Source organism: Camellia sinensis, chromosome 3 (assembly GCF_055761805.1).
Source record: "Camellia sinensis isolate YWXY chromosome 3, ASM5576180v1, whole genome shotgun sequence".
Classification (NCBI taxonomy): Eukaryota; Viridiplantae; Streptophyta; class Magnoliopsida; order Ericales; family Theaceae; genus Camellia; species Camellia sinensis.
The window spans coordinates 10,798,120-10,810,802 of NC_138963.1; the positions used below are offsets into that span (position 1 = coordinate 10,798,120).

Here is a 12,683-nt window from a genome sequence, read left to right on the forward strand (position 1 = left end):
TGATCCTCGGCAGGGAACCCATCGCCCCTCCCTCCAGTCTGCGTCCCCGCCCCCTAACGGGGATCAGATTTCTCTGACCCTGAAAAATCCCTGAACAGATCCAGTACATCCGTAATAAGATATAACAGCCCAATCTACAAAACAGTAGCATAGCAAAACCACTTCAAAAGAGCCTAGGCCACAGCAGCATAACAACACACATGTACAACAATCCAATCCACACCACATAACAATTGCAACAACCCTCTCAAAATTCTTCAACATGATTATTTGGAATAGCCACACTGCCACTACTCAAAAATATTTACAGCAACCCTATATTCCATCCATTTAGAAACCATAACCTATTCAAGCTCCACACAAAGGAGAATTGAGCAAGTTGCAAAGAGAAAAGAAAGTCCTTAACACAGCCCGCAAGGGATAAGCTACCAAAAAAAAAAAAAAAAAACCAAATCCATTACAATATAAAAAAATTGAACAGTTAAATAACAGATCTTTATACAATGCCACAGGTTTGAACTACCTAGCAAGCTAGTAGCCACAAAACTCAATGACAAAATAGAACAAGATTCCTTACAGGAAGCAGCAAATACGAATTGGCGCACAGATATAGCCTAACCCCTTTGTCAAAAGCAGCACTCACACCATCTCCCACAGGATTAGGAAGACCTGTGAACATAACTCCACATGAGTATTGAATCAAAATACAACATGGACAACTAATCTCACACACACAATATATTCTAAATCACTCAACCCACAATAAAACAATATTGTTTCTCCAAAAATTTGATATAATACAATTTTCAGCGTCTCCTTCAACTTGAATTTTTGTTAAATAACGAAAGGAAAAAAATAATAATATTAATAATAAGATGTAAAAAATGTTAACAATTAAAATAAAAAAGATGGCAACTAATACAAAAGTGCCACATGACTCATCCAAGTCGATCTCATCATCATCATATATAGTCGCATAGCCCACCAATTACAATGTTGAATTTCCTAAAAAGCAAAGAATATAAATTAAGTATTGAAATTATTCTATGGTAATATAAAATTGAAATAATAAAATGTATATTTACTTGAGTACCTTTTATCTCTGCAGCTCACAGCAAACTTTGTGCACACATTATGCTTCTAATGCGTTTAGATGAAGTCTACTATGATGTGGACTCACTAATCTTTCACTAGTCCTAAATGCTGACTCAAAAGCAACGATGGATACAGGAATAGCTAAAATATCCCTAACTATTGCCTGTAAGGTCGGATACTTTGGTCCATTGGTTTTCCACTAATTCAAAACATCAAAACTTAAAGTTCTTGGCAAAACATTATCGTCTAGATAATGGTCCAATTCTGATTTTACATTCTTCATTTTTTTATTTCTCTTTCTACTAATAAACAAATCATACTCCGAAAGAGTCTCTGTAATAATTTCTGGATGGATAAAAGATTCAGCAACAACATCGGTCTCCATACCAACTCGGTTCTAATACTCTTACAACAAATCATAACAAATTTAACGAACCTTATCAATTTTCTCTTCAGCTTTGTCTCCATAAAATTTTTCAAAATAAACTTCCAATATACTCATCTTGTACCTAGGATCAAGTACAACAGAAACTCCAATAACACCATGTATCACTAACCAATATTTATCAAAATTTTCCACATTTTTGATGTCATTGTTCTAACCACTTCAATTTCACAAGAGAGTCATTGAGACAGTGTCATCCTAATCTCACATAAAGCTGAGAAACAAACATTGGCTGTGGGATACTTAGTACCAGAAAATAATTTTGTAATAGAAAAAAAAATCTTAAACCTCCCACTAATTTCTCTAGCAAACTCTCATTCTTTTTCACTTGGCACGGTCTTATATTAGGGCTCTCTATTTTTCAACCAAGAAAAGACATTCTTATATAATAAGCCAGTTTGAAACGTCAAGTATGTTGAATTCTACCCAGTTACACAATCGAGTCCTAATTTCTTAGTATGTGGATTGCGCAATTGATTGACTGTTTCTTCAAATTTTTCTTGTCTTTTAGGTGTCGCTGTCTAATAAGCTACACTTTCTCGAATTTTGTTTACATCCACTCGTATGACATCCAGTCCATCTTTGACAATCAAATTCAAAATATGCGCATAACAATGCATATGAAACAAAGTATCATCCAACAAAAGCGATGTATTACTCAACTTATCCATCAACATGGTAATCATGACATCATTTGTGGAGTAATTATCAACAGTAATAGTAGAGATTTTTCTGTCAATATTCCCGTCCATCATACACTCAAGCAAAGTATCACAAAGAACTTCTTTTATGTGTGGACATGGAACATAAATAAACTTAAAATACAATATTCATGAACAATTATTAATAACATGCAAATTGAACTGAATAAGATAGAATTTTTAAATGAATTGCAAATTTACAAATATATACCTCAAAATGCGACTTTGTAATGTCCATGAATCATCAATAAAGTGTGCTGTGACAGCCATGGATTATTTCTTTTGATTACTAACAGTCTATATATTAGTTGTGATTGCCACCCTACTTTTATTGTTTTTCACCAAACTCAATGTCTTTACCCTTTCATAATCATAAATCTTTAAAATATCGCTCTTTATCATATTTAGAGAAGGTACTTTAAACAATGGTTGGAGTGCTGCTAAATATCGTTTAAAACCAACATGATCTACGATAGAGAGGGGATATTTATGCAATATTATGGCATGTAACAACTCTTTCCTAACAAAATCTTGATAAAAAATATAAGAATTCATTTTTGGATTCTCTCTATTAAAGTTGTTAGTTAAAATTTTTGCCTCATGTCCATAACTTTTTTCCTAGCACAACTCTTATAGTGATCATGCAAATGCCTAGTTCCATTTTTTGAATTACCTCCAAGATGCTTATTACAATAATTACATATTGCCTTCCGCACCGCATGGACTTGTTGTTTCTTAAAGTGTTCCCATACAACACTAGGTTTTCTTCTAGTTCATCCACAAGTATTAGACTCTTCTTCTAAATCAATAACATTTTGATTAGAGAGGGGAGACGATGAGTTGGTAGGTGAGTTGGCAACTGACGATGATTGTTGTGAGGCCTCGCTCTCAAATGGTACTTGAGAGTTAATTGGCACTTGAGAGTTAACATCTGACATTTTTAACCTTTATAAAAACAACATGAAATGAATAAAGAGGCAGCAAAATTAAAGAGCAAATTTTTCTAACACAATTCTAGAATGGATAAAATGAAGCATTTCTAAAAGAAATCGAAAATAAAAATTTAAAACAAAAACAAATTAATAAATGATCATCCTAGTAATGTTAACAAGCAAACAAATAAAAAAATGGATTAAATTAATCATATTATACAATCTGAAAACATGCGCAACAATTCATTCAGTCAAAACAAAAGAATGCCATGTATGCACATTCAATACAAGTGAACAACAAGGAAGATAGAAATAATTCAATTTTCTCTATCACAACATATTATTTGAATACCAAAAAATAAATAAAAATCCACAAAATATTCCAATATCCAACTCATAGTGATGAAACAACTACGACAACATGCCATTTCATTAAAGCAGATAATTCATCACATACCCTTTTTAGATGTCACGAAAAAAAATGAAACAAACTTGCTTCAACCATAGTTAAAAGTAACACAAAGTTGTCAAAGCTTAAGAAACATTGCAAATGGAACCATTAACAACAGGAAAATGAAAACAAAAAATAAGATGTTTCTCAAACTATTAGCTGTAATTAAAGTAATTTATTATTGAACAAAATCAATTAAACAAACATTGTTCCAGAAACTAAACCAACAAAATCACAGAATTACAGCTCACAAAACAAAATAATCAGCAATCCAATCAAATCCAACAAACTTCATAAACACACATACAGATTTATGTGTGTATATATATATATATCAACAGAGAGAGATCTGGAAACGAAACATACCTAGAAGATCAGAGATCACACAGTGAGAAACAGAGCAAAATTCAGAGGAGAATCAAGCGACAGAGCACATACATACAGATATATACACACATACAGAGTAAATATCCTCTATTTAAATAAGATTCGTACACAAAAAAATAAAAATAAAAACGGTGAGAAGGAGAGACAAATCGAAGAGTTGATAGAGGAAAGAGGCAAATCATACCAAAGAGAGAGAGTCGATTGAGGGATGAAAATCAGAATGAACTTTGGTTCGTCTTCATACTTATACAGTGGTTTGAGAGAGGGAGCCGACGAGGGAGAAGGAAGATGCTGGTAAGGGAGAAGAGAGACGTCGGTGAAGAATGAGCGACGTCAGCAATGAAGGAGGAACGAGTGAGCGGTAAGAGAGCAACAGCCAAAGCAGAGAGAGACAATGTGTTTGTGTGAGTGTGAACCTAACCCTAAATTAAGTCAAAAAAATATAGATATACACATATATATAAAGAGGGGTATAATAATAATTTTACTTCGGGGGGGAACGGGGCTGGGGCTGGGAAACGTATCACCATCACCGGCACGAAATTATCGAGGATTCATTTTTTAATACCATTCCTGGCCCGTTGGGAATATTTTTCAGGAAAAAATCGCTCTAATTGGAGTCGAGGGAACCGAGTCCCCGTCAGGTCAGGTTCAAATTGTCATTCTACAAACAAGTACGTTCCATAACATTCTGTTTCGACATAGAACACCAACGCGTATTCTCCATGGGCAAGTTCACAATTAGACCTATTAGGGCATGGAGGGGCGGAAACTGGCAAGGATTGTAGCTGTACCATTGTCCTATCTAGTTCCTTCTCGTGAATGGGTCATGGGTATGCAAGTAAGGGCACCTTAGCCAACCAGAACAAAGATCACCCGAATATAAGGCTACAAATGAACTGAGTTGTTTATGAATAAGCTCGGCTCGACTCGGCTCGGCTCGTTAACAACTCGGCTTGGCTCGGTTCGTTTAGTAAACGAGCTGAGCTCGAGCTCGCATAAGCTCGACTTGTTTATCTTTATTTAAATTATATAATAAATATATTATTAATATATTGAATAATATATATATATATATATATATATAAATAATAGTATAAATATATTATTTATATATTAAATAATATAAATAATATTTTTTATTTAAATAATATTAAAAAAATTTATCGAGCCGAGCCGAGCCGAGCTGAAGCTCAGTAAAACTCCACTTGATTCGATTCGTTTGCAGTCCTACCCGAATAACAAGGCATCATTTTGAACTTGTTCACCGTGAACTGTTTTGTCTGCTAAGGCTCAGTGGTCGTCTTATGGTCCCCAGTAATCATATTTATGGTTGAACTATACGATAAACCAGATGGATCCTCAGGTCTCTTGCACGGAGCATCAGATTCTTCAAGCATGTCACGAACCTGTTGAGGAGGGTTATAGGTGAAAAAGCAGTCCATGGCAGTCAGATTATCTGTGAATTTCTATTAACAGCCACCCCAGGAGTAAGCCAATTTTAAGTCACAATGATAAGTGTTTTAATTTGAGATAAAGAGAATACAAAAGATCACGTAGTTGCCTATATAAATTTTATAGAGCAAATTGTACTGCTAGTCCCTAAACTTTGAGTCTTAGTGTCATTTTATTCTCTGTAATTTCAATTGACTGTTCGATTTAGATCATAAATTTATGATTTTATCTCAATTTGATCTAATTAATTATAATTTTTAACATTTTTTTATGACAAATGTGCATATAAGAGACATGTGTCATGATTTTTAAAATAAAATTGTAAACTTATTCAACTTAATGAGTAAATCTCAACTAATTTAGTTACAATTTTCTTCAAAAATCCTACTCACTGTTATTATTTAGACTAAATTAATACAAAATATAAAATTAAACTAATTAAGATGACAGGAATCCAAATCACACAATACGTAAAATGCAAGTAATTTGATCAATTCTATCATACCATTAATTTAGAAAAAGCAAAAGCTGACTACAAGTCTTCTCTTCTGAGCTTGTTCAAAAGCACTGTTACAAGAGCATCTCTTCTCTCAGCTCTAACTTCATCTCTCATCCCTCTTTGCTCTTGCCTCTCTCTCCACCTCCTATCCAACATAATCCTCTCATTTTCAAGAGCATCCATGGTTTGCCTCCACTCCATCTCCTTCACCATCCTCTCATCTTCTCTTGCCTCATAGGCCTTTATCCATAGCATCTCCATTTCCATATTTTGCTTCATGAACTCCTCCAAAAGCTCCTTCAAAATCTTGAGCTTTTCACTACTACTAGCACTACCTTGGTTGATGCCAGTCTTGATTACTTTCCTTTTCTTCTTCTTCTTGCTGTTACTGATCATCTCTCTGACTGTATCGCTCTCTTCGTTATCATCCTCGTTGTTATTCGATCTTCCTTCTGCTTGGGTCCATAGCATTCGCTCCATCCTTGCAGTGAAAATCGCCTGCAGCTCATTGTAAAAAGGAAAATGCTGGCACATTCCTTGCGTCTCCAATTTCATTGTTTGACATCCCTAAAAAAACCTAGCTACGTCAAACTTGTAATCCGAATAAATTATCTATTAAATCTGACTTAGTGATTATGTGTCCAACATCACTTAGTATTGGTTTATCATTTCTAAAACTATCGACAAATTAGTCATATGTTCTACTACTATTCGAGTGGCACATAAGGTATTCATGTATATCATTAGGTTGGAAATTTTCTATAATCGCAAAATCTTTTCCATTGTTATCAATACAAAATATAACATGAGTAGAAACCAATCTACTGGCCTACTTATTATAATTTTATTTATTTATAATGAACAAATATATAATTAAAATTTTACAAATATGTGGTTGAGGTCCTGCTCTAAATACTAGCCTCTTGTTCTCACAAGTTTTCCATCTTTGTGTGAGACAAGAACAAAATAGGGTATTACAGGCGGAAGACAACAACTTGATGACTTGGATAATTTTCATCAATGACGTCAAGTATGCATTTAATAGTCTAATTTTCTAGGATCGGACTTAAGATTTGGGTATGTTTTTTATTTTTTATTTTTTAAATCTAACATGGGAGTAATCAGAGAGATTGTTTTTGTATTGTTGAGTATTGTATTTTTTTTTATATAGGAGAGTAGCTAGAAGTACCTTATATCGAGTGACGAGGTTTTTCCACTTGTTCTTGCACTGCTCTGTGCTACGATTGTAACCCTTTTCATTCATTTTCGTTGCGATCACATCCCAGAGAAGCTTGTTGCGTTTGGTTTCCATGAAAGTAGGATCAAGCTCGGCTCGAATCATCAAGAAGTCCCTTGTCTCCTGAACACTCCAATGAGGAAACCTATCACCTGTGTTGTCGATATTCACACTCATATAATGACCATCATATCCCTCCATGGCTGCTGAGAAAATTGAAAGAAAATAATGATAGATAAGAAGAGAAAGAAAGAAGAAGAAAGATTTTATATGAAGAGAAGGGTGGTGTGAAAATAAGGTGTGAAAGGGTGAAGAAAAACAAAATATGATTTTTGATTTTGATTTTAATTTTAATTTTAATTTGCTTAGTTGGTGACGATAGGAGAGTTGTGTTTGTATGTATGGTTTGTTTTCAGATATTGTGTTTTTTCTTACTGTAAACAGTTCCCTCACTACTTAACTCGGTTTCATCTCTCTACGCGGCAACGCACACATCCTTCTTCCTTGCTCCTATCTCACTGTACACTATGCTCATGTTTGATTCGCAACACAAATAATAAAGTATTAAATTTGTGTAGTATTTACTATCCAATTAGATTAATATCCATTAGATTAATAATCCCACCCTTATCCCATTACTAACAAAAATGCTAGAGGCTCCAAAATTTCTACCAAAAGTTTTACCAAATGTGGGACTCACATGGGACCCACATTGTGTGGGTCTCACACCCATGTGAGACATTTGGTAAAACTTTTGGTAGAATATTTGGGGTACTAATAATCCTACAAATTTGTTAGATTAATTATCCATTGGATTATTATTCCTGAATCAAAATATTAAAACAAATAGAATAATTGGGCCCACGGATTAATAATCTCAATCCCATGCTCCAATCAATAATTCTATTCAATTAGTGTGGTATTCACTATCCAATTGGATTAATATCCATTGGATTAATAATCCCATCCCTATCCCATTACTAATAATCCTACAAAAATTTGTTGGATTAATTATCCATTGGATTATTAATCCTAAATCAAAATGTTAAAACAAACATAGGATAATTTGGCCCACAAATTAATAATCTCAATCCCATACTCCAATCCACCCAATCAAACATACCCTATATATATATATATTATAATTAAAAAAAAATTTGATATAATTTTAATTTTTTGAATCATAATTAAAAAAGAAAAATTATCATAATTAAATATAATATGAGATATAACTTAAAAATTTATAAGTCATGACTAAAAAAAATAATTATCATAACTAAAAAAATATATAATTAAAAATTCATATAGTACAGCTTTTTAAAAAAGAGAATATATTAAAATTTTCTCGACATATATGACATATATGTTCCCATTGCGTTTCTGTATCGTCACGCTTACCAGGAAAGAGCTTTGGGATGGTGATGGGGATTTATTCTGTGACTAGTTTGAGAAAAAGTTGGGTTTGGATTCTCTTGCAGTTGGGTTTGGTGGGCTTGTCTGTGATTCAAATCAATTATTTTTAACAATTCGTTGAATAAAATATTTAAGAAAAAAAATTAAAATGATCGAATATTAATAGTTATATATTTAAATTATATTTATGTTAAAAAAATGAATCATAAATATAATTTTAAAAATTGACAATTCATTTTTTTTTATAATACATATGTAATTCAAATATATAGCTATTAACTTTTAATCATCTTAATTTTTTGAACAAATATTCTAAATGATCCTAAAACAAACCCACCAAATCCAAACTGCTCTCTTATGTTGTATGGCCATCTAACTGGAGAGAATCCAAATTATTTCAATAATTTTGATTTCAAATAAATAACTCATATAAAAAAGAAAAAAAATCATATTAATTGGATAATTATGACCACCTTATCAAAACCATATTTGTTTTTAAAATGCAAATGATAAATTTTAATTTTGATAATAAATTATCTTTTTTATTTTTGTAAAACAAATATGATCAAATTATGTGACTTTATTTGTTCGATTAATCTATTTTTCTTTTATGATGATTTGTTTGAAAAGTTTTACAAAATGAACAATTTAGGCTCTGTTTAGTTTAATTTTTTAAAAGAGTTTTGAGTTGTATTTTGAAAGATAAGTTATTGAAAATTGAAAATTTATTTGGTTATGAGTTTTGAAAATAATTTTGGAATGATTTGTATTTTTTTTTTTTTTTTTTTGTAGTTGAATAGATGGGTAAATGAGAAAATTTGATTGATTGATGTGTAGAATGTGAAAGAACAAGAGAGGAAGGAGGAAAGAAAAAAAAATGATCGATTGATTTGTTAATATATAAAAAAAAAGAAAAAGAAAAGGAGAAAGGAGAGAAGAAAAATAATTTTGATTTTTTTAAAAAAAATTGATAAATCAAATTTATTTTTTAATTTTTTTGATCCAAATATTAATTTAAAAATTAAACTAAGATTTTTAAGGTAGATCCCATAGTAAGCCCACAATAGTCTCTAGTTTCAGAATTTATCTACTTGGATTTTCAATTGGAAAAGAACACTTGAGTAGCAATTGGCCCAAAAAATAGTGTAGGCCCAAAAAATTCAGGCCAGCCCTGCGATGAAGGTGGCAACGGTAATCCCTTTCCATGATTTTGGGCTGAGCCTGAGTTCAAAAATTGGCCTAGGGACTTAGCTGGCCCACCTTTAAGCCCTTCCTCATAAGTTCATTCCATATAAATAATTCTAACTCAAATTTTTAAAAATTATATCAATTTTTTTTAAAAGTTAAGACAATAGATTTATATATTTGACATCTTTAAAAAGAGACACTCTATTGTCAGATTCACATGTATAGTTTTTGTAAGAACTCATTTTATTGTAAGTACCGCAAAATAAAATAATAATAATAAATAATTGACATGTATTTTTAAAAGTGCCAAGTAAAATTTCAACTTTAAATAATTGATTGAAAATACTCCTACAATCATTATATGCAAACGCAAATGTTATATTTTCTTTTCTTTTTTTTTTGTCTTTTTCTTTTTCTTCAAGTGGAAGTATCTGGATCAAGAATGGATTATAAAAGATGTACATTCGTTTCTTCAAATGGATGTGATTAAGCATGTTTACTTTTTAACTTTTATGGGACCTACTGGTTTTTTTGGGCTACCGCACCCCTACAATTTGGCTGTTTTAACAGCAATGTCACTCCATCTATTTTTTTTTTTTTAAAATGCATAGGAAATTGTTTATACGGAGCTGCTGCAGAGCTCTAATTAGAGCTGCTGCAGTACAGCTCTAATGAGCTGTCCATGAATAAAAAAAAAAAAATAGTGCAATAAAAGACAAAAAAGAGGAAAGAAAAAGACAAATTAAAGCTCTTTTTTTAGAGGTCTAGATCATTTTTCATTGTTTATAATAGATTATTTTAATCACATCACATCACATCACATCATATTAAATTTGAATATTTATTATACATTTCATTTTTTTTTTTTTTTTTGATTACTTTTAAAATTTGTAACTTATGCATCAATCTAATATTATTGCTCATGGACAAATATATAGAATTTAAATGTGATAAATTTAGAGTTCTAACTTCACCAACACAATTAAAGAAATCTTAGTTGTTTGTCTAAATAGAAAGGTTTTGATTTTGCCAATAAATAACTACCCACTCTTTCTTTTATTTTTCTCTTGAGAAAATAAATTATTTTCCCTCTTTTTTATCCAAGTCTACCATTCTTTAAGAATAATTGAGATTTCTTCAATTTCACAACTTTAAGTTGAAACTCCAAATTCAGCCAATCTACTTTATCATTAGAAGGCTAGGACAAGGTTGCAAAAAATTATTAATTTTTTTAAAAATAAAAAGAATAAACAAGAAAATGTGATTCCATGGGTCATAAAGCCTTGTCAAATTTTAACCTTTTATAACATTTTTCAGAAAACATAAAACATTAGAGGTGAGGCATAATCAGGGGCATTGTTATTTCTACTTCACCTCCCACACATGGCTAGAGACTCACACTTCCCAATCAAAAAAGTGAGGGGAACACAAAATCTGATTTATGTGGGGTTAGGGACTGCCCTGTCTCTTATTGAGATTGAGCCCCAAAAGCACTCTTTGTGGGTGGTAAATGTAACTTGGACTTTTTACCAACAGAGGCAATGATGGTTAGTTGATCTTTGGGTATGACTCTCGAGTTATGTATATTTTTACATGACTTTAAAATGATTTCATTGCAGAACTAGAGTGCAATAAGATTCAATAGTTGTCAAAGAATGGGGTCTACAAAAATTCTTGTGCACCAATTCTTTTGTGCTGTGTTTAGTTGGAGAAATTGGGAAGAGATTTAAAAGAAGAAAGAGAAAAGGTGTGTGAAACTAGGTGAAATGTAGGTATATTTTATTCACATTTCACCTAACTTTTCTTTTTTCTCTTTTCTTTTTCAAATCTCTTCTTAAATCCTCCAACCAAGCACAGCATTAAAATTGTGCTGCGTTTGGTTAGATTTGAGAATGAAGCCAAGGGATTCTATCTGATTAGGGTGCAAAATGGTTTCGTTAGCTTCTATCTATTCTACTTGATAGATGTTATGTTGCATCCCCTTCTCTCATTTCTTAGAAGCAGGTTTGATGTATCTGCACTGTTAATCCTTTACATATATAAAAGGAGAAAACAATTAATGAAGAAAAAATGATTGAAATATTGCTTATATTTTATATATATTTTCTCTTATCTTTTCAGTTCCTTCCCAAATTTCTCATAAAATTTATAATTCAAACATATTCTAAATATATTAAAGAGAAATTTTACTTCATAGTAATGGTTAGTGTAATAAGAAAAACTCAAAGTGAAATTGATCATCAGAACTCAAACCTAAAAACTCTTAAATAAAATTTAAATAACTTTGTTGTAATGTTTTCAGAACTATTTAATAGCTCATCATCATAAAATACTCCTAAATTGGACTTTCAACTTTTTATAGCCAAACAACTTCTTTTTTACAGTTGGTTTGGCATGTAGATGGGCTGAGTCATATTTACCCTTTTTCCAATTGGACAATATAACACCTACTAATCAATTTCTACACAGAATGCAAGCAACATAGAGAGAGAGAGAGAGAGCCGGTTGTTAGTGTGTCAAAGGAGACCCACTTAGGCCCTTAAACATAAAACACAACACATAGGAGAGCAGACAACATGAATCCTTTCATATCAAATGTTTGCAAATATAAGAGACAACATGCGGTATCTTCTCTTCTTGATTCTTGCATAGTTTCCTTTTTGGGCAAATTACATATACACCCCTCCAGGTTTGACAAAATTACAGATACCCCCCTGAGGTTTGAGAAATTACGAATTCCCCCCTGAATGCTATATTTGCATAAGAAATTAGGGGGTAATTTGTTATGAAATATAAACCTCAGGGGGTAAATTGTTATGAAAATACAAACCTCAGGGGGCGGGATGTAATTTCCGAAACCTCAGGGGGGTATCTGTAATT

The 12,683-nt window shown here is 31.9% G+C and overlaps 1 protein-coding gene across 4 annotated transcripts; it reads right to left on the reverse strand.

Annotated features, from left to right (window-relative positions):
• Positions 1 to 253: 253 nt before the first annotated feature.
• Positions 254 to 7,641, reverse strand: LOC114278170 (trihelix transcription factor GT-3b). Of its 4 annotated transcripts, none has more exons than XM_028220178.2 (3): positions 7,155 to 7,641; positions 5,972 to 6,532; positions 254 to 669 (listed from the first exon to the last, which is right to left on the reverse strand). In XM_028220178.2, exons 1-2 carry the CDS (start codon positions 7,401 to 7,403, stop codon positions 5,999 to 6,001), a joined length of 783 nt encoding a protein of 260 aa, XP_028075979.1. In that variant the 5' UTR covers positions 7,404 to 7,641; the 3' UTR covers positions 254 to 669; positions 5,972 to 5,998. The 4 variants fall into 4 exon arrangements, with proteins under 4 accessions (XP_028075979.1, XP_082775180.1, XP_028075980.1 ...); XM_082919054.1 differs by having other exon boundaries at positions 5,972 to 6,463; positions 7,155 to 7,508; XM_028220179.2 differs by lacking the exon at positions 254 to 669 and having other exon boundaries at positions 5,952 to 6,532.
• Between the last annotated feature and the right edge of the window lie 5,042 nt (positions 7,642 to 12,683).